Source organism: Pimephales promelas, chromosome 4 (assembly GCF_988280905.1).
Source record: "Pimephales promelas chromosome 4, fPimPro1.hap1.1, whole genome shotgun sequence".
NCBI lineage: Eukaryota > Metazoa > Chordata > Actinopteri > Cypriniformes > Leuciscidae > Pimephales > Pimephales promelas.
Genome location: NC_142772.1, coordinates 18,517,282 through 18,540,591, shown reverse-complemented (window position 1 = coordinate 18,540,591; position 23,310 = coordinate 18,517,282). Strand labels below are relative to the sequence as shown.

Below are 23,310 nucleotides of genomic sequence, written 5' to 3'. Positions count from 1 at the left end.
AGCATCTAAATGCCATTTGAAATTTTCTTCTTTAATGATGATTTTTATCAAACTTGAATATGTAAGTTCAGTAATTTCACTTAAATAACAATTAATAGGTAATTATCATTGCCATTTAAGTGAAATCACTGAACTTAAATATACAAGCTTGATAAAAATCATCATTAAAGAAGAAAATTTCAAATGGCATTTAGAGGCTTTTGCATCTGAACTCTTCACATATTATTATTTTTTTAAAAATCAGTGACCGGTGGACAGAATGTAGGTGACATCTTAACACAAGCAGTAAAACATGAACATAGTCTGATTCACTGTACAGTATTCCGAGTAAACCGGAGCCGGAGCTATGCTAAGCAATTAATAAACTGATATGCTAGATCAATGGAAGCAAAATAAGGCAGAAAACATCATAAATACACATTTCTAAAATATTTTAAACTATAGCTACAATGATTTCCCTGTTTCGTCACTTTCATCGTCATCTCACATTTCCGTATGGAGGCAGACAGGTAAGAGTTATACTGTATGAGAGGTATTCAAACTTAGCTACTTTGAGCAAAGTGGGCATTCACATCTTCTGAATAATGAAAGATTAATACGTCTGTCTGTTGAAAGAATAGAAAGATTAAAAACAAAAGCAGCTTTTCATGATAGACTGACATGTCAGCTCCATATATTCTGCAAGAAATGGCAATGGAATACAGAAGCAAGTCTTGATACAGAGGGCAAAGAATTATTTTTTTTTAAATATATTAATATAATCCAAAAATTACAATATAAATAATTTCGAGCCATTATTTCACCTTTTAAATCACTCATAAATTGGTTTCATTTCTGTAAAATGTATTGTGAAATGCAAATGTTAAAAAAAAGTTTTCTTATGTAGTTTAAAGGGTTTAAAGGCTCTGTCAACAGAGCTTTGTGCAATACAATCGGCAACTCCAAATGATGTCAGGTTGATTGGTACACTTTTTCCAAGTCTGCTTGTCTGCCTAGATAGATTTGAATCAGAATCAGGTTGATTCTTAATTTTTTGTCTTAAATGTGCAGTAACAATGTACATTTTGCAACCTCCCGCCCAAATAATAATAATAATACTGAGTAATTAATTTAATTTTTTTTTAAATAAAGGTGGTGTTGTAAAAATTAAACAAACGAGGAAATAAAAAATAAATAAAATAAGAAAAAAAAAATCAAACCTTTTTTTTTAACACTGATCGTGTCTATAGTATACCATTTGGCATCTCTTCCATTACACCTAATCAAGATCAATGCAATATGTATGATGCACATGAAGCACAGTTGGCTTTTGCATTACAGTTCCTGCGAATCTTCATGTTTGCTGTCATAGCAAATAATATGGCGATGAACCTTTACGTTCGGTTCTCGGCCCATGTAAACTGGGATATGATTAAATTAGTAATTAACAGTAAATAATCATGGCGTTTAGTTAAATGTAAAAGCTTCAGCTTGGGATTAGCTTTTCAAACTTCAAATGTAAAACTGTGCTTTGAGGACGAAATCACAACAAAATACTGTGAATACTACTGTAAGAGGTCACTGAGCATGTAAAAGAATAAGTGACTAACTTGGATATGTACAAATATATGTGTACTATACATGTGCTATAGATGTTCAAAATATATATAGCACTGATGTAAACTAATTCCGTTCAATATCACACTGAAACCCGTCACATGTATTACAGGGCAGTATTCAGTGTTCTGGTCCACCCAGGTCAGCTGACTGATGTAATAGTTGTTTCTTTCTGCTGTGTTTAGCTGCCCTCTTACTGTTTCTGATATATATACTGCCCTTTAATCCAAAGTGCATGGACAGCCTGTTTGGTCCAAAGTGATTCGCACTGAGCCGAGTCTCAAATACAAAAAATGTAATAACCAGTCACACACAGAAAAGTCTGAAATGCGCCACGAGATTCTACATGTCTGTGTGGTAGAAAAGAGGAATCGGAAAGAGTTAAAACCGTTTGGTGTGGTTGGGCAGCTTGGGTTGTCAGTGTGTTGGCACACGGGTAGTATCTGTGTGGTTGGTAGGTTGGTAGGGTTGTGTGTCCTGACACTCTTCATGCAGACTGTAGCAGCTCAAGGCGAAGGAGGGAGGGAAGTAGGGTTAAAGAGATCTTCTGGTTCTTACAGATGGGTCTCGTCCCTCGTTTCAGCTCCATAGTCTTGCCGTAGCTTCGCTCCTGCTGAAGTCCCTGGGATATTGTCAGGGACGTGTGCCAGCGGATCAGAGCGGATGATATATCTATGGAAAGGTGGAAATCAAATTGTACGGTTAAAAACCAGCCAGCTAGACCCAGCACAGTTTAAAGGGATAATCCACTTTTTTTTGGAAATAGGCTCATTTTACAACTCCCCCAGAGTTAAACTGTTGAGTTTTACCGTTTTTGAATCCATTCAGCCGATCTCCGGTTCTGGCGGTACCACTTTTAGCATAGCTTAGCATACATCATTGAAGTGCACCAGATCATTAGCATTTCTCCCCAAAAAATTACCAAAGAGTTTCGATATTTTTTCTATTTAAATCTTGACTCTTCTATAGTTACATTCTGCAATAAGACAAACGGAAAATGTAAAGTTGCGATTTTCTAAGCTGATATGCAGGGAACTATACTCTCATTCCTGCGTAATAATCAAGAAACTTCCAGCAGGCGCGATGACTACACAAACTTAGTCCCGGTCACGTTGGAAGATTTTCACTATTTTCAGGCACTGCGTCATAACATTACGCCTGCTGCACTCATGGTACGATAGTTCCTGATTATTACGCAGGAGTGAGAGTATAGTTCCTAGTCATATCAGCCGAGAAAATCGCAACTTTACATTTTCCGTCTGTCTTAGTGCACGATGTAACTATAGAAGAGTCAAGTTTTCAATAGGAAAAATGTCGAAACACTTTGGTAATTTTTTTGGGAGAAATGCTAATGGTCTTGTGCTCTTCAATGATGTATGCTAAGCTATGCTAAAAGTGGTACCGCCAGAACCGGAGATCGGCTGAATGGATTCAAAAAAGGTAAAACTCAACAGTTTAACTCTGGGGGAGTTGAGCCTATTTCCCCAAAAAAGTGGAGTATCCCTTTAAAACCAAATACTGATTCATAATGAAAGTCATGTCCATCACAAAATGTCAATTTTGTGTGGAATTGCAAAAATAACTAGATTTGTATATGTTCTGTAGAAAACATGTATGCTTAGCAATGCAAAACTTACCATCACAGTATTTTAGGAGTTCAGAGTGTTAGCATGTTGCCATATATAAGGTTCTGGGTGGTTGCTAGGGGTTTTATGGGTGGTCTGATCACTTTGAGATGTAATAGTTCAATAAGCTGGACAATTTATACATTGATTTTACGCAGCGGCCATTTTGAAACGGCTCCGGTGGGAAGACAACCGGAAGTGTCGCATTTAATCACAGGGGAGTCGCGACTGCAATGGCGTATTTTTGTGTTTAATGTAGAAATTTGTTATTCTAAAAATTTACATACATTTCTTTCATACCTTTAGACTATATACAGTGAAATTTATAAATACATTATATATATATATATATATATATATATATATTCAGAACATAAAAAAGAATCAGGAACGAACTATATCCTATATTGGATATTAACATCTTAAATTGTGGCAGAAGCTTCAGGTTGGTAGTCCATGACATTGTTGTCTATCTGTCCTTCCGGGATTCTTCCCATTGGAGCCTCGCTTTCGGGTTCAAAATGGGGGAGAAATGCATAGTGTCCTTTTACACTAAATGCAAATGTCCCGTCTTCTTCGCAAAGGCTTTTTATACTAAGTCCGCCCATCACTGTCAGACAAAATTACAAAAAGAAACCAATCCGGTAACAAGAACCTGATTTCACCAAGTACAACCAGGAACAACATTCCAGTCAACCAATCAGATTTAATCAAGTTTAGTTCAAGTTTTTGCAACCAGGGTAGGTGCTTCTACCTCAGTGTTTTTCGCTTACAAATTCCCTCTGATTTTAGGGATAACTTATGGTTAGGGTTTAGTTTAGGAGTAAGGATAGGGTTATGATTACCTTTTCAGACAGGAATGCCGTTCTAGGATCAACAAAATTCGTTGACCCACAAACGTGTCTAACTCTGTAAAATCAGGACCAGTGTTGTGTAAGTTACTCTAAAAAAGTAATTAATTACTAGTTACTAGTTACCTCTTCAACAGTGTAATTAGATTACTGTACTAATTACTCTCTCCAAAAAGTATTTAATTACTTTTAATTACTAATTACTTTCAAAATCCCATATCAATCTCAACCAGCTGAATAATACAAGGATAGACATGATGAACCAAATAAATACTATACAATTGCATGAATTATCCTTAAACTGACCAAGGTGGAGAAGGTTACATTATAAAAACATACTTTTTAGCATCATTATACATTTCGATGTTAAACCCACTATTGTTTTATGTCTGATCTCATGACATTTCACACTTTTTTCATACATATTTTACAATAATTCATGCAAATATGTACGAGTGCGGTCGTATGATTTAGACACCTCATAAAATGCATACGAATCGCTGTGAGATCGGATTGATCTATACACAGTATTTACCTCAATTACATCAGAAGTAACTGTAATTAAATTACAGATAAATGAAGAGTAATCCCTTACTTTACATTTTCAAGGGAAAAGTAATTAAATTACAGTAACTAATTAGTTACATTAGTTAGTACACCCAACACTGATCAGGAGAGTGAAGATAGTCAACCTGAGTTTGAATATTTTTCTTTGTTGATCCCTTTCTTCTCTCTATTACAATCACAAATCAGCTTTAATATCAGACACTTACACGATATCATTGAGTTCTAGAATGGTGTCCGGAGGAGGGTTTATCAGCACATACGACAACGTGTTCTGATTGTCATTCATTTCATCTGCAAGAGAAACAAAGCGCAACATCACTGTCGTACTTAACCTGTATCACTTCTTAATAACCAAAAACATTCATGTGACACAGTTCTGATAAATTATCTTTACCATTTATCTTTATCCCTACTATAAATAATGAAACTTCTCTATACTGTTGAGTTGAGTCAGAATAGTCAACAAAAGTAGGGAAATATACATTTAATAAAATGTCAAAAGGGGAGGCAGTTGTTGTGTAACCCCAGTGTTACGATTTTGTAGGCTGGGTTTCTTACAGTAGGCTTTGTTGTATTTTACCTGCTTGTAAATGACTGAGAAGTGTGAACCTTTGCAGTTCTGGAAATAAGGAGACTCAAGACTGGGACAAAGTGTCTCTGCTTCTCCAAACCCACCTGTTTGAGCCACTTATAGTGCCAGGCCAGGTAAAAGAGAGAGAAGGGCTAACCGTTACTGACAGGGCATGGCTGCATTTATGGAACGCCCATGCAACCGCAAGCGCTCCCCATGCGCGGAAACACATGCAGACAGGGTCCGCATCCACCCACGAATTCAATATGTCCATCCATCCAAATACTGCATCATAATCACAGCTGACCCCATAAACGTTGCTCGGTTGCCATGCTAACACACAGCCCAAAGTCGTCAAACAGTGAGACACACAGACAGATAGGAGCATGCTTAGAAGATCTGTCAGGCCCACCAGCCAAGGTTCAACCAATCAGAGTGAAGCAAAAAACATTAGTAGTGTGGGATTGGGAGGGGTCGATATTCAAATGCTAATTAAATAATTACACCAAAGGGAAACCCACGTACTTCTTACTTCTCCCAGTATCACCCCGTTAAAAAGAATAAAAAACAAAAACAATGCTGTAGATCAGTGCAAGCAGACTTATAAGTGTGCAACTAAATACCTGCACTAGGTGGACCCTTCCGACAAAGACTGAATGCTTTCTACTCCACTCTGTCCAAACATCCTGGAATCAAAAGCCCTCACTCATCATGTATTATGTCAATGCTCATATGCCAGTGAGTACCTGCAGTACCCTTTGTCATGTAAGTACCCTCTTCAGTTCGTACCAGAGGAGAAAAAGACAACTACATCACTAATTTAACTATTAGATCAGACTGTCAAATGACATTGTTGTACAGGAGCATGTTTTTGCAAGCATAATGAGACAATCTTAGGCGCAATACTGCGGATTTGGGTATAAAAAAAAAATATTTTAACATAAAATTTTTGAAAAATACAATGTCTGTAAATGCTGTATATCACATCCACACATAGTCAATGCAGGATGAAGTTACAGACTTTTTAATTGTATTTAATTCATAATAAAATGCTACACTTTTTTGCATTTATGTATGAAGAGTTCAGATGCAAAAGCCTCTAAATGCCATTTGAAATTTTCTTCTTTAATGATGATTTTTTTTTATCAAACTTGTATATTTAAGTTCAGTAATTTCACTTAAATAACAATTAATAGGTAATTATCATTGCCATTTAAGTGAAATTACTGAACTTAAATATACAAGTTTCTTTTCTTTTCTCTTCGTATTTATTTTCTCTTCGTAAATGAACGGAATAATACACAGCCATGATCGCAAAAGGCTTTTATTTTGCAATAATGACGTGCTGACTGCATCATGCTTTTTACACAGCTAAATATAGTTGAAATTACTTTCATAGTACATGACCATTTAGAATCAAGTTTTCTATAGTGCTGTTTAATAATAATTATACATAAATGCAAAATGCAAAATATATATATATATATATATATAAACAGTTGGCTTTACAGATAAGCGCAAAGGTCATTTCTAAATCATACTGGTTTTGTCCAGTCATTATAAGGTCAATAGCCAGCAGTTTCCTGTAGTCTGTTTTTAATAAGATAAGAGAAAGGCTCATGTGACACAGACTAGCCTAGTGATGTCATCTGGAAAAAATGTAAAAACAGGAGGACTGCAGGCAGCAGGCTTCAGTCATATTCATGTAGCTTTTAGTAAGAAACTGTCTGCACGGGAAAATTTAAGAATCAGGTACTTGTGCATATATTGAATCTAAAATAAAATGAAAGGCCTATTGGTGCTTATCCTATTAAATACAGACTGCAGATGCTGTTCCAATTGATGTCACTGGACAAATTGAGCAGTGGCGTTTCCTATTAACATCTGTCTCCAGAACATCAGGTTTCATTCAGCTCATGAATCAAGTGACTTGTTCTACAGGAACGATCCTATACTACAGGGACAGTGTTGTTGGGTGGATTTACCTTGCAAATATCCTAGATTTACTCGGTTCATCACATCACTTGCGGTTAAATTAGCTACGTCCTCTACAGCGTGCAGGGAAAAGGCCCAAAGTAGAAAGAGATAAGAAAGAAAAGGTCAAGCAAGCAGCTCTTCGTAAAGAGAAAGATCAAGATCATCATGCAAAAAACACATTCTCAACATATCATTCAGTACTTTATAGTATTACGGTTTATTTTAGTTATAGGACTATAAAATGTCATTACTAACAGAACACTATGGTTTACATCTCATTTTTAAAGATGAAGTGTGTAATTTCTGTGTAAAATGGGAAAAGTAGTTATATATTTAGATTGTTAAAAAATAGAATATAAAATTTTATAAATAATATATGAAGAGTTCAGATGCAAAAGCCTCTAAATGCCATTTGAAATTTTCTTCTTTAATGACGATTTTTATCAAACTTGTATATTTAAGTTCAGTAATTTCACATAAATAACAATTAATAGGTAATTATCATTGCCATTCAACTTAAATATACAAGCTTGATAAAAATCGTCATTAAAGAAGAAAATTTCAAATGGCATTTAGAGGCTTTTGCATCTGAACTCTTCATATATACACACACATTTTTTATGTAAAAGCAAACTTATGTTACACACGATTAATCGTGACTAATCAAACGGCACTAGTTTTAACATTAAAAAATGACACACTTCGCCTTCAATTTTCAACAGTATTTCTCAGAGTTGATTAGTGAAAATCAGAGAATGATTTTTTGCAACATGGAGGATGGAAAGGGAGTAGTGAGAAGTTTCTAGAAAGGTGAATATAGAATAAAAGACCAGGCAGGACATACAAAACAGAAGTTGTCGATTGTTAGCTCTGGCCATTCAAACGACCACCTATCCTTCAACAATAAATCATATCGATCAAACCCACCTGCTATAATATGGGAACATAGATCTATGATATACATTGTGGAATCTTTTTTTTTTTTATAAATTTGATGGTCAGATAGTCAGATGATCTTGCTTTCATTGAAGCTCAAGACATTTAATAGATCATCTCAAAACATGCTGGAGAACGTGATCATTACAGTAGGTTTGAATCAAATGTGTGGACTTCATGCATGCAATTCAGATAATCATTAAAAAATGAATTGTGCATATTTTCATTAGTGGCTTGAGACCATTGGAAATATTCCCTAATGAAATGATTAATAATAAAGGCATGTAAACTACATTTCACTCCTCTTTCTGTCTGTAGTTCTCCTGTTTTATAAGAATAATGATTGATGCAGGGGAACACAAGAGGACACCATTAAATGATTTACAAAGAGAAACACTGTGAAAACCACCATAGTACATTTCTAATGACACAATGTATCAAAAAGACATCAAGGCAAGGGGCTCTACACCCTCAGTATTTTAGGAGGCGCAAATGGAAATAATCACTTGCCCTTGCCAAACTCACCGTATCCCACAGTGGGCAGCCCTAAGTGCTTCATGCGGTTCTTCACCAGCTCTGACAGCTCCTGTCTCTCGGAGCGCCGGTACAGGTTCAGGCGCTGTTGATTGATGCGTTCGGCTCGACTGGGTGGTTTAGCGTTTTTCCTGCTCAGCCGTCTCGCCCACTGCATGCTCTTCTTCCGGAGGAGTGGGTGCTCTGATTGGTCGCTCCCTGTGGAGTTTCTGTGGGCGGTTTTCTCTTTCCAGGATTCCCTGCGGTCCCTCTGGTCCTCACAGTCCTCCACAGACACCTGAGACTGGTCAGCATGGCAACAGGTTGTCAATAGGTTAACAGTGTTTAAAGTGGTGGGCTGACGTTGTCATTGTCTGAGGGCTGAGTCATTACCTTGTACTTTTTTGTATCAGTTTATTAGCAGTACTCTGTAAAGGTGCACTAAGTAATTCCAAATATTTTAGCTGTCTCCAATTCAATTTTTTTTTTGTCAAATCAAATTAGATAATTAATGTGATTCAGATAACATAATAATTTAGAGTTTCTGTTGACTTAAAGGGATAGTTCACCCAAAAATGAAAATTCTGCTAGCATTTACTCACCTTCATGTTGTTCCAACCCCGTAAGACATTCGTTCATCTTTGGAACACGAATTTTTGATGAAATCTGAGAGCTGGATATACTAGTCCATCCATACTAGTCCATAGGCTTCTTGAGGGATTGAAACTTGCCGGCCTCGAAAAGTTATTAAAGACATCGTTAAAATAGCCCAAGTGACTACAGTGGCTCAATCTTATCTTGATCAAACGATGAGAACACTTTTTGTGCGCTAAAACAAACATAAATAATGACTTTATTTATCAACCATTCACTTCCTTCTCTTTGGGCCTCTAGTCAGTTAAACTAGTGCAATTACGTAGTGCTATGTCACACGTAGGCTCACTATTGGCCGACGCTGGTCATGTGTGTGATGTGTGTAATGTACAACAACAGATCATACGCTGTTAAACTAGTAACCTGACTCGAGACCCAGAGAGAAGGACATGAATAGTTGAAATAAAGTTGTTGTTGTTTTTTGCGCACAAAAAAGTGTTTTTCGGCACTTGATAAAGTTAAGATTGAGCCACTGAAGTCACTTGGACTGTTTTATTGATGTCTTTAATAACTTTTCGAGGCCGGCAAGTTTCAATCCCTAAAGAAGCCTATGGACTAGTATGGAAGAGTGATCCACCTCTCAGATTTCATCAAAAATATCTTAATTTGTGTTCCGAAGATGAACGAAGGTCTTACGGGGTTGAAACAACATGAGGGTGAGTAAATACTGACAGAATTTTCATTTTTGGGTGAACTATCCCTTTAACAAATCTCCTTGTATTAAGAATTCAACAAATTCAAAATTGTAAGGCAACCAGGTAACTTATTTTTTTAAGTTAAACCAACAAAATATGTTTTACAGTGTGATATGAGACTTTTAAGGTACAGTCCTATTAAAAATGTTGGTGTCAGTAAGATATATTTTTGTATTAATACTTGTATACAGCATGGATGCATTAAATTGATCAGTGTTAACGGTAACAACATCGTTACAAAATATTTCAAATAAATGCTGTTCTTTATATTCGTTTGAACTTTATATTCCTCAAGAAATCCAGAAAAAAAAAATTATCCTGGTTTCCACCAAAAGTATTAAGCAGCACAATTGATAATAATAATGCTGCTGCTTAATAAATGATTAATTAAATAATTTGTGAAAGTGAATTCACGTCAAGTTATATCGCAATACTGATAATTATTTACCCAATTGCAGCCTTGGTGAGGATAAGAGACTACATAAAACATAAACAAATCTTACTGACCCCAAAATAGTAGTGAAAGTCAATCTGATGTTTTAGAATAAAAATAGCTTTACCTAAAAAAAGTACAAATTTCCAGATAATTTAAGAATTTTAATTATTTGATTTGACTTCAGAGCAGTTATAATGAAGATAAAAAACATGATTATTTAATTATACTGTAGTAACGCTTCCTTTTACAGTCCAGTTACCCATGTAAATACTATGTACTTATTTTAGTAACTACAATTACAGGGTAATAACTAGTAATAACCCTGAACCTACCCCTAAACCTACCCCTGTTCCATGTACTTACCTTATATTAGCCAGTACTTTCTAGGTAAGTACACTGTAAGTACTGTACTGTAAAAGAAAGCGTTACCAACATTATAATGTTGAACATGAACATTATGCTGCTTTTTTTAAGTTAAAGGGGGGGTTGATTGCGATTTCACTTTTTTAATTTTAAATAGTAATGTTAGCCTGGCTAACGCCAGACCACGTATCATTGAGAATGAAACGTGGTCTGGAAACTACACGTTCAATTTCTCGTATTTGAGACGTGGTTTACGAATGCCCAGAGCTGTATTATTGGGTGCTACAAATGTCTATCAAATGCGCCTGTACGTCTATCAAATGCGCCTGTGCTCCCTCCCCGTTCTGTGATTGGTTCCCTTTTTAAGGGGAAAATTTGGTTCATGGTATCCAGACTGCCTAGCAGAGCGAATTAAATCGTGCTGCGGCAAGGCAGAATGGGGAAACCCAGGCTAGTGTAATGTTGCTGTTGGCGCATTTGTTAGTGTAAAGTTGCAGTGCTGAAAATTCAATGTAAGCAGAGATATCGTCTTCAGGAAGTTTAATGCCCACAAAAACGACTCGATTGGGACTACAGCTGGGTTTTAGACATCACTAACCCATACATTAACATCAACCCTCCCTCTGGATATGCAAAAAAAGGCATGGCCATATTTCTGCGGCACGTCGAGTGTGTTGTGTTCATCCAGCTGTCAAGTCTTCTGTGTTCGAGCTTTCCACGGACGTTGTACTTCGTCAACAATGGATACAATTTATGTTTGATTATGTTCCTGAAAATTACAATCGTAATCTACAGTAGCTCTCTGTGCTGCGCATTTTGCGGAAGACAGCTTCCAGAATCTCCACGAATTCAATGCCGGATTCAACAAGAAACTGTTACTAAAACATGAAGCAGATCCAACTTTAAAACCAGAGGCAGCAGTTGTTGGGCAACAACCTGTAAGTAGGCTAAGACTTCATCATTTTAAATGTATTTGCATGTATAATTCCAGACGTAGCCTTGTGTTTTATTTTTTTCAATTGCCAGTGCTGGCTTTATAGCCACTAGGCTACTAGTTATGCTATTTTGTGTCTACGACAAACGCGTACAAACATTATGGACCTGAATTTTGTATAAGTACTAATGTTGTAAAAGTATTTTTCATGTATATATACTTTATGACATTATTTTCGATTTAATCAAGAACGTAAACCAATGCCAACGCTGTTTATGTATATAGTAGCCAATCAGTTCAATGCTATTGTGTAAAAAAACGTGTATAAATGTAAAAAATATAGGCAAATTATCATTCAGAAACGTTTTGTAAGAGCCGTGCGTGGTGACGTTTGCTTGCCTCTCTTCATCGCCGCTTTCTCGGTCTAATTCTGCCACAAACTGATACTGCAGTTCGACACCATTATGTACATTTGACAGGAACACACATGCAACTTTGTCTGTAAAGGTAATGGGCGTTAACCTTCCGGACAACATGTACTACAGTTTAGCCAATCACCACACACCGGCCCAAACTAACCAATCTGAGCCCACTGCCTGTTTCTGAGGGAGCGGTTTCATAGAATCAGGAAGTCAACCAGTCGTTCAAATGATAGAGGAGAAAACGGTAATAAAGGTGAAATTTATGAAAAATAAGACTTTTAAAAAAAGAAAAACCATGAATGCACGTTATATTGCACCCCATAAACACAATCATGCAAAGAAAAAAAGCAGTAAACCACCCCTTTAAGAAAACTACTTAATGCACCTTTAAATAACCCCACTCATGTAACTAAATATTTTTTTTAAATTACATAGATTACCAGTAACATATAAAGAGTAAATGACACAGGACAGACAATGAGCCATTGAAACATAGCACAATTCCATTAACATATGAGAATGTGGTTGAGAAAATGGGTGAAGTTTGCATTCTTACCTCTTTATAAACGTCCTTATACTTGAAAAAGCAATAGTTGTGAATGATCAAAATGAGAAATGATTAGCACAAGGATTTCACAAGCTTCAAGTCACAACACAGCTAATAAGGCAGCCAGCAAAGCCATGATTTTGCCCAAAATAAAGCTGTAAATCTTCAACACTGCACAAGATCAAGTAAAGGCACAGAGACGTCTGGAGCTGCATGGACCGTGTGAAGTGTATTTATCTGCGTCTGAATGCTCAGCTGATCTCTTCCTCTTAATCCCATCTTACCTCAGAGGAAGAGAACATGTGAGATTCAGTGCGGTATATCCCAATGGGGATTTCTGCACTAGATGAACACAGCTTCTGGAATAGTCTTCCATACGTCCGGATCCATAAATCCTCTTCCGATACCTTCATCTGTTTCAAAAGTGAAGGGTAAGGCTGATTAACATTCATGTCAAATTTTACTAAACTAAGCTAAAAAATAATAATACTTATATATATATATATATATATATATATATATATATGTATAGTATAAGCTGATAATATATATATATATATATATATATATATATACACATATAAAATTATAATATATACTGTAGATATATAGTATAAGCTGATTATATATATATATATATATATATATATATATAATTATAATATATACTATATATATACACGTGTATATATATATATATATATATATATATATATATATATAGTATAAGCTGATTTTGGGCTGAAATGTAACATTTTTCGTGGGAGTTTTATTGAGAGTCAGTCATCCATCATGTCACATACTAATCTGCCTTTAAACCTTGTGATGTTATTTTTACACCGTCTGTTTCAAATCAACACTCATGTTAGCGCCAACAGATTTGTGGGTGGGCAAGTTCAAATAACCAGCTTTGTGCATTTTAACTCAAACAATGGCTTTGCATAATACATCACGCACTGATGCTCGATGAACTGCTTGGTGAGGGTGTGTGGGTACATTTTTGTTTGCGGTTACACTTACAGCACACAGGTAGCCAGAGCCCGGGGTGGTATCTAGACCCAGCAGAAGTCTTGCAATGAGAATCATGTAGTCCTTCACAAAAGACTAAAAGATAAACAGAAATGAATCATATATAAACAGAGAAACAGTCCCCAGAGAGCACACAGATGATCTCCAGACCTGACACAATCAATAAAGGCTCTATAGAGACACAATGCCTGAGGGGAGCAAAACCTACTGCAAATGCCACTCTGCTTCTATCTGCCTCACAGAAAGATATCAGCCTTCATGAGTATCAAATGTGCAGAGATACAAAAATGAACTGCGATAAACTGATGTACACTCATCTGCTATAATACTCATAATGCACTGTGAGGGTTGTGCTGAATGAATTCCCGCGTCTAACCAGAAGAGGGCGCGCACAGCTGAATCATCTATCCATCCATTTTCAACATCTTAAAGGTGCTCTAAGTGATGTCACACGTTTTTTAGGCCCAAACATTGTTTGTCACATACAGCAAACATCTCCTCACTATCCGCTAGCTGCCTGTCCCCTAAACACACGGTAAAAAAACGCAGTCAACCCAGGCTCCACAAATGGCAACAAAAACAAACTGCGGCAACCAGCTCCACGAAACATAACAAACTGTTCCAGCCAATAACTGACAAGAAGGCCCTGGGGGTGGGGTTTGGAGGGTCAGTGCAGATGAGGAGGAGGGAGGGTTTATCTAGCCTCTGTTTTGTTTGAAAATACTTTAAATGTCAACAAGAAGTCACGTCGCTTAGAGCACCTTTATTACCGTAACGGTATAAATTCCTTTTTGATTATTCAATTGTTTAATAAGGTTTAAAAATGCTTCTGTCCAAGATAGAGTTCAATATTTCATTACTACTGAGCGCTGCCAGTTTATTTTCAAATGATTATTGAACAGCAACAAACTGTGAAAGGCGGCAGCCCTTACAGCACATTCAGTGTCCGAATTCACTCACTCCTTCAAGTGAACTTTATTATTGGAGTAAAGTAGGGAATAGTGAATGAGGGTATAGGGGGGTGTTTTTGAACATAGCTTATGACTGATTGCTCATCAAATTTCATACATAATTGTTTTCTGGGCCTCTATGGTCAAAACATACCAAATTAATTAATGTTCTATGATGCTTACATTGCAAAGCTATTAAAATAATCATGATCGATATACAGAGTCATGTAATCATTACTAATACTTTTACATTTTTACTTTATACATTTCAATGTGAGAGGGGCAATGAAACATTCAGCTAAACTTGGGTTTATTAACTTTTTATTATATATATACATATATATATATAAACACACACTAAAGTTCAAAAGTTTGGGGTCGGTAGAATGGTTTTGAAATATGAGGCCTATGCACACCATGGTTGCGTATATATATTTGAGCAAAAATACAGTAGGCTAATAAACAGTAATATTGTGAAATATTTAAAATAACTATTTTAAAATATTTTGAAATGTAATTTTTGTCCTGGAAAACTACAAACAGAGTGTTGCATGATCCTTCCGAAATCATTCTGATATGCTGATTTGGTGTTGAAGGAACATTTATTGTTATATCAATGTTGAAAACAGCTTATTTAATGAATAGAAAGTTCAAAAGAACAGAATTAATTTGAAATAGAAATATTTTATAACTTTATAAATGTCTTTACAGGCACTTTTGATCGATTTTTTTATGTGTCCTTGCCGAATAAAAGCATTAATTTCGTACTGACCCCACACTTTTGAATGGTAATGTATCATTAGAATGCCTTTTGCACAGAATTAGCAGAATTTGCATCTGATCTATTTCTCACCTGGTAAAGAAGAGTGTCCAGCATACTAATACTGAACACTCTGCCTGCGGCGAATGGGAGGCGGAACATGAATGCCAGATTAGAGCCTTTATCTCTCTCTATCTGGAGAAAGGGGGAAAACAAAAGATTGAACTTTCCACCGCTGATGATCTCAGATTTTTAGACCATCTGGAAATCTGTGACAAAGTATTATCTTAGCATGCGATCACCACAAATAAATCATACTTAATACTTACTTGACAGATTCCTAATGGAACATGACATAATAAATTCGCAGAATTCAAACAAAGGTATTTTGCAAGTTTTAAATTATATTATGCTTATGTTAGGCCTGGTTAGAGAAGTTAAATTGTCTACTGGCAAGGAAGAAAAATGATAAATTCTTAGTCCAAAAGTCTGAGATCACTTAGAAAATATGGGACTCAAAATGTAATTTAAATCTAAAAAATAAAAATAATTTAGATTATTTATTGTTCTTTCTGCTCTATTTCAAGATCATATGAGGTTTTACACAAACAAAAACGGAGCTCATGCAGCTTGAATTTAATCATCCTGAAATTCATATTAATTTTGTAATTCAACTTTAATATTTAAAATAAAGAAATCAAAAGCACGTCTTAGATGTTTGGACCCCAATAAAAAGTCAAATGGCGTGGCTGTTAAGATGAGACCTTTTCAAGTTTGGAGAGAGCCAGGGAGTAGCAGTCTTTGGCACGAAACTGCATGAATCTCATATTAGAAGGATGCGTTAGCTCAGTGATTATGCTGAGACTAGGAAACAACCTAGTAGAGGACACAATAACAGCAGAACAAAGACAAAAATGACATTTAGCAGGGGAAATGAATTAGTACCCAATGCCATCATGTTTCCAGCTGATGCAGAAAAAGACATAAGCTTATTGAAAAACAACAGACATTTTCTTATAAGCTGTTATAATAAGTTATTAATGTTCATACCTGAACATGGTTTGCACATTGACTATGGTTTTAGCGTCTGCCATGTAGTCTTCCTCTGCACTCATAGTGCTCTCCTTGTCCACCACCACCAGGTTATCAGCGTAGATGATGCCACACTGCAGTAAGTTATCCAAACTACGACAGAAAACCAGCACAAACCCACCATTCAGACTGGACTAAAGCCCATTTCAGGATGTGCACGTTTACTGAAATGTTTAAAGACCTACTTGTCTATGGTTCCAGCCATGTAGTACACCATAGGGAAACAGCAGATGGCCTCAAGAAAATGATTATCAGGCCTGGAAATGGAGAGGAAGAGCACTTTAACAATGCTAATCCACTCACAGCTGCACTTTTGAAGTTCTTAAAGGTTTGGCACTGGCAAACAACTCTATAAAAATGTATTAACTGACAAAAAGCTTGTGCAAAATGTATAAACAGGTAATTGCAAAGGGGATTTTGACACATCTCCAAAGTTGCCATGGAAACTATGAGGAAGAATCTACAATTGTGTACACAATTTTGCATTACTGAAAGGAGGAATGTGTGGAGCATAAAGAAAATAACACCTCTGAAAGTGTATTAGTATTGGAGAGGAAGATAATATATTAAGATGGGCAGTAAACTGCCAATTGCTTTCATTTCAATATGATGCACTTTAGAATGTGAAATATGTTTTTATGCCGATATGCCTGGAGTATTTTCAAGTGGTAATGCTTCTGCCTGACTATCGAAGTACAGTAACAGGAACATGCGGTGGGAAAAAGCTCACTCACGGGTTATCCAACAGCAACACAATGGGATTCAGCTCCTTCCGGGGTCGGTAATAGGCACGCAGCGGCACTATGAAGTTGTACAAGCCGTTTCCTGCTGTCTCAGCCGAAACGATAATCAACTTGTTCTTGAAACCATACGCCTTGGCATCTTCAAAACTATTGTGCCGACAACCCTGAATCAAACACAATTAAATAAATGATGGGCTGGAATAAATGATGATATAGAGGGATCAGATTAAAATTCATTGAGGGACTCAATGAGGCAGGCTAAGTGAAATGAACATAATGGCACTGATAGGTTTAAATATGAATATTTAAACATAGAATATTGTTACACACTATTATGTTGCAATAAATAAATAAAAGTAAAAAGAAATTAAAGCATTAATAAATAAACAAGAAATGAAATACGTGAAAAATTCAAAAAGTGAAATGCCATATCTGTTAAAAAAATGATTTGTAATCACAACATTTTTTCTTTTGTCAAATCAACTTTTAATAATTTATTTAGTTCAGATAAAATAATATTTTGAGTTTCAGATACTTAAATCAATCTCCTTCATTGTATTAACTCACTTTTTTCCAGTTAAATTGATTGATTGATTGATTTTATTTGACCCTTTTGTTTAAATAATGATACATCTTTGCACCATACATTAAAATGAAATGAACTTAAAATTTTATGGCAACCAGGTTACTTCATTTTTTAAGTTAAACCAACAATATTTTTTTTACAGTGAATAAAATGAATTATGACCTGAAATACCTTAAACAGAATGTGAAGTAAAGAAAATAAGTATAATATGGAACTGAATACATCACAAAATGTTGCAATCAATGAATATAACCAGAATGAAAAGGGAGTAAACATAAATAAATTGTATGTGAAATGTATTTATGTAAAATGAAAATATTTAGACTGTTAAATCCCTCCATATAAATGCATTAGCACAACTACACATACATTAAAAATTAAACTACCTCATGAGTCATAACAATGAATTAAACTGAATCGGAATATCAGTATTTCAGGGTGAATTAAGATTTATACACTCACCTTGTCAAGTCGTAAACAACAAAATGGCGCCTTTTGTTGCAGAAGATGGCAAAGAGTTGGGGAGCTTCCAATGTAAGGGGAGTTTGGAGGGTAGCCTTTAATACACCTTGGAAAAGTAGAAGGATATAAAATGTCAAAGGTCTAAGTGTGAATTTGCAACAAATTCTTCTGTTTAAATGTGCACAGAATTTACAGTACATGAACCCCTGACTGACATCAATCAATCTGCAAAGGCTTTATTTTTTCAAAGCATGGCATGTAAATGATCAGTAGAGGGCACTGTGAGTGCACTGAACATTCAGCAGGGATCTTACAAAATATAAAAATGCAGAAAGTTTTCTTTGAGGGATGTGTTAAGGAGTGGGGTTAGAGTAAGTGGAGAGAGAGAGAGAGAGAGAGAGAGAGAGAGAGAGAGAGAGAGAGAGAGAGAGAGAGAGAGAGAGAGAGAGAAGAGCGGAAAGTGCACATGACTGACATAAGCAAACACTGTAATTATTCTGCAGCAAGGGCAACTAATATGTTTAAAGTTCATCTGATCTTCCTGAAAGCTATTAAATGTAATTCAACATTCGCACTAGAGAAAGAGTACAGTAAGCAAATAATTAGAAGTAATTGGGATCATTAAGATTTTTTTTCTTCAATTAATAGTTTTATTCAGTAAAGATGCATTAAATTGATCAAAAATAGTTGCCATTAAATCTGCCATTCACTTGTCCTAGTAAAAAAGTTGTTCGTCCGGATTATTTATTTTTATTTTGTGTGTGTTAATTTATTCTGAAACAATATTCTCATCCGTGTTCAATCAGCTTATATATTTAAATCACCATATTGTAATATCTGCACCTTTAAAGGGCATGCCCTCCACCAATATTATTAAATGTAGCCTATGCTTCATCTTTCATTTTAAATTCCTAAATTTGATCAATAAACTGGGATAGGGATGTTACCCTAGGGGCTGATCAAATTAAATCATTTACACTGGAAAACTACAATTGCATAAAATAATGTCATGAAAATTTACATATAAGAAACATTGGAAAGAATGATACTACTTTTAAACATTTATCACACTAAACCACCAGTAGGTGGTGGCAGGCGACCATCTTAATGAGTGAGTCATTGATTGATTCAATCAAACGATTCGTTCAAACGGCTGATTCATTCAAGAATGAGACAGATGTTTATGAATGGGTCATTGAATCTTTGACTCAATCGATTCGTTCAAAATGCTGAATAATTCAGTAATGAAAACAGATTGAGTGTTTCATGGTTCTGCTGTGATTTTTGTTTGGAACTATTTTCGCTGCTGAAACAGAACAAAAACAGCCTGATTTAGGAAATCAACGTCACATTTTAAATCGTGATGGTGTTCAGGAAAAATAAATGAGGTTGCTTAAAACATGTTAAAAATATAAAAACTCTACATTTAGGTTTTTATAGGCAGGATGTTGTTAACTGAGTGTGCTGCACTCTTTTGTGTAGATTTCTGCTCGAGAGGCTGCGCGAGCGTCAACAGCGCAACTTTACCGTCAGTAATAGTCAACAACACTGACAGAAAAGCAGCGCAATATAAAAGAGTTCGTCTTATACAACCTATGAAATGTAATAATAATTAACAATATGAAACTAAAACAACATAAGCTTAATTTAAAATGTCTTAGGAACTACAGGTAGAGGTGGATAAACGCAATTGAGAGATGGAAAACGTACTTTGGAAGTGGGTAAACGCTATTTCCGAATATTGTGAGGTGTGTAAATGGCGTTTACGTGCGTTTAGCCTCCACTACATCCCTGCTGTTCCCCTTAAAAACCTCATTCATTTTGTACTTTTTTTTAACATTATTTACTCTATGGCCATTGCTCCTTCCTCATCGGACTGGTTGGTCTCATCTTCAGAAGGGTCACTGAGAAGATCACAAGGCAGGATGGCAGAGGAATCCGCAATCTCCAGCACAGGGGCAATGCTGGGTCTCCGACTCCCAGCTCCGTTCTCCGTGGGCAGAGCCAGTTTACTGCTGTCAGCCGGTGGATCTGGATTCTGCAGGTCAATGGCCACAGTTCCTGCAATACAACACAAATCAGCCATGAGAGTGGAGGTTTTCCTTCTCAGCTTGCAGCATGGAAGATGCAGCATGAGGAAATTCATATAGATGTGTTTACCCGGTGAAACCAAATATCTCAAATCTATTGTCTGATCTGATATCTCAGCTGCTTTTGTGCAAATTTGAGTGCAATGAAAACTGCCAAAGAAATACCATCAATTTTAGCCAACGTGACTCAGAATTTAGGTCAATTCCAGTTCATTTTCACCAGCGCTTGAATAACAACTGAAAGATTTGAGTAAATTACTAGAACAATTGGCCTATACAGAATAGCTGATGTGAATGTTTAATTATAGCATTTCTTAAAAGCACTGAAGTTGACCTCAACCCTGATTTATTGCTTTTTATGAATAAACACTGATTTGCACATTTCAAATCAGTGCTTTGCAACCAAAATCTTTAAGCACAGTGAGGTTTAATTTAAAAATGGTGAAGGGAAGAAAATGTTCTGAAGGGAAATTCTGCTGTTATGTAGAAGAATGCTCTGCTGCAAAATGTTTAAAAAAAATAAAATAAAAAAAAAAACCTGTGAAGAAACATAATTGACTAAATGCTTCTCTATAATAAAACAGCTTGCAGGACAAAAGACTTGACCTGTGAATTCCTAACGGGAATGAACGGGAGAGAAAGGTTTTTCTGTAAATGTTAACATTTACACAGACATCCACCAATGATGTCTTAACTGGGATTTAACTAATGCTATGAAAACCACATGCTCAGACTTACCATATGAAGCAGACTGATCAACTTCAACAAAGGAAAAAACAATAAAAGAAAGTATATTTTATCATGAGCATGAGCATATTTTGATATATTCACCCTGCTACTACTGCTTCTGAGTGCTAATTTCAAACCACTAACTGGCATATGTTAACCATATGGAAATCGCATTAAACCAACCCTGAGGCTGCACTGATGTAAAAACTTGTGCTTCATTTGTTTCGGATGTTATGTAACAATAACAACACCATTAATGTTTAAATCAGTTGTGCTAGTGGCGCAGACATTACAGACTAATTCCACCCTTAGTTTGATTATGAAAAGCTTAGTGACATGACGTTCAGGTGTGTTCCCTCACCCATGCTTGCGATGATGCTTTGCACCGGGAGACGAGAGGGAGCGTCATACACGCCGGTGGCCGACAGCCCTTTGCTGTGCTTCTCCTCCTGTTTGAAGATGAACGCAGAGTTCTCCTCCTTAGTGATGTTGATGTAGTAGCAGGTATCCGTGGCGGACATGATGTGGCGAGGGCCGGGGTTCAGAAGTATGCTCTTGTTCTCTTCTCTCTTCGTGCCAATTAGGCAGACACCGTACCTAAGGAAAAGACGATTGTGTGTGTTTCAGTGTTGGGAGTAACGCATTACGAAAGTAATACATTACAGTAACATATTACTTTTTGCTGTAACGCAGTAGTGTAAGGCATTACTAATCAATTTTCAGTAATATTTTACTCGTTACATGTTCAGTGAGGCTTGTATTACAGTTGTATTACAGTGTATTGTCTGCTTTTACTTCAACAGACTATGTGAAAGTTTTAAAGCAGTCTTTTAGTGCCAGTTCAAAGCGGTCGCATCTGTAACATTGTTTTTTCCTCATAAATGCGAACACGAAAACTAAAATAAAATGAATATTTTAAGTTCTATGGAGACTGGAGAGCCAACCCTTCCTCATCCGATTTGCGCAGTGAAATTAACAGAATTACAAAAATCGATTTTGCCTCCTATTTTTTTGTCATGCATGAATGTGTGTCTTTTCCCTAATATTAAAAATAAAACAGACTGATATTTGTAATGTCTGGAGTCCTTTAAGGAAGTAGCCTATATATGTTTCAATACATGTATTTTCTGAGAATTTTTATTTCAAGTTTTGACTGCAAATGTCATGTCCATAATGCTAGACTTCCCCAATTTTAAATAATTTATCCTCAACTAGTTTTGTGGTGTAGGTCTACGTATTTTATAATGTTAACTTCAAATAATACTAATAGCCTAATTTAAAGATAAGGCAGCAGTGGATCTGGACGGTAAGGAGAATAACGCTGGAGTTGGAAGAGGTGTGTCGCAATTCTGTAGGTTCGTGGATCTCGTGTGGCGAATCGCGATTTCGGTTTTATATTGCATATCGTTACAGCCCCAAAGTTAAGTTGTACTTAGTTATTTTGGTGAAAGTAACTCAAAAGTAATACATGAGTAATGTAACACATTACAATTCTGGGACAGTAATATTGTAAGGTAATGAATTACTTTTAAATAACAGTAACAAGTAATACCTAATGTATTACAGTTTGGAAGTAACTTGCACAACACTGGTGTGTTTAAGAGGGACAAGTTGTGACTCATCTTTATTTTACTCATCTACATCCTGTTCCTGCTTTTTTATTATTATATTACATTCAACTTTATTGTCAATAATCCAACAGTGAGTCAATAATCATCATCATCATCTATAAAGCATGCAAAGTGCAGTTGACTATTTTAGTGCAAATGAGATTAGTATAGTATGAGCCATATCAGAAAGTGCAAATTGCATGATATGAACACTAATGTATATATCATGTAAGATTGCATAGATCATGTAATATTTTTATTTGGATAAATTAATACTTTTATTCAGGATGCATTAAATTGATCAAAAGCGACAGTATAGACTACAGAAGACTACAGTAAAGGCTACAAAATATTTCCATTTCAAATATATGCTGTTCTTTTCAACTCTCTAATAATATTTTTTTTGAGCAGCAAATCAGGATATTAGAATGATTTCTGAAGGATCACGTGCTGAAAATTCAGCTTTGCATCACAGGCATTATTAACATTTGAAAATATATTGAAATGGAAAACATTTATTTTAAATTGTAATATTATTTCACAAAATGATTGTTATTACGGTATACTGTAGT

The 23,310-nt window shown here is 35.8% G+C and overlaps 1 protein-coding gene across 22 annotated transcripts in view; it reads right to left on the bottom strand.

The window, feature by feature from the left end:
• Window positions 1-222: 222 nt before the first annotated feature.
• kcnt1b (potassium sodium-activated channel subfamily T member 1b) overlaps window positions 223-23,310 on the bottom strand; it is a 129,475-nt gene continuing 106,387 nt past the window's right edge. For 5 of the 22 annotated variants that reach the window (XM_089130041.1, XM_089130042.1, XM_089130049.1 and 2 more), the window contains 15 exons: window positions 21,490-21,725; window positions 21,138-21,158; window positions 20,157-20,370; window positions 18,310-18,415; window positions 17,253-17,425; window positions 16,704-16,775; window positions 16,477-16,611; window positions 16,191-16,302; window positions 15,520-15,621; window positions 13,708-13,791; window positions 12,972-13,100; window positions 12,697-12,717; window positions 8,649-8,940; window positions 7,196-7,258; window positions 5,148-5,543 (listed from right to left, as the gene is read on the bottom strand). In XM_089130041.1, the coding sequence (XP_088986167.1) occupies window positions 5,275-5,543; window positions 7,196-7,258; window positions 8,649-8,940; window positions 12,697-12,717; window positions 12,972-13,100; window positions 13,708-13,791; window positions 15,520-15,621; window positions 16,191-16,302; window positions 16,477-16,611; window positions 16,704-16,775; window positions 17,253-17,425; window positions 18,310-18,415; window positions 20,157-20,370; window positions 21,138-21,158; window positions 21,490-21,725 (2,029 nt within the window). In that variant the 3' untranslated portion in view covers window positions 5,148-5,274. Of the gene's footprint in view, window positions 2,269-4,842; window positions 4,931-5,147; window positions 5,987-7,195; window positions 7,259-8,648; window positions 8,941-12,696; window positions 12,718-12,971; window positions 13,101-13,707; window positions 13,792-15,519; window positions 15,622-16,190; window positions 16,303-16,476; window positions 16,612-16,703; window positions 16,776-17,252; window positions 17,426-18,309; window positions 18,416-20,156; window positions 20,371-21,137; window positions 21,159-21,489; window positions 21,726-23,310 lie in introns of those variants that run through there. The other 17 variants (XM_089130050.1, XM_089130060.1, XM_089130044.1 and 14 more) reach the window with 14 other exon arrangements.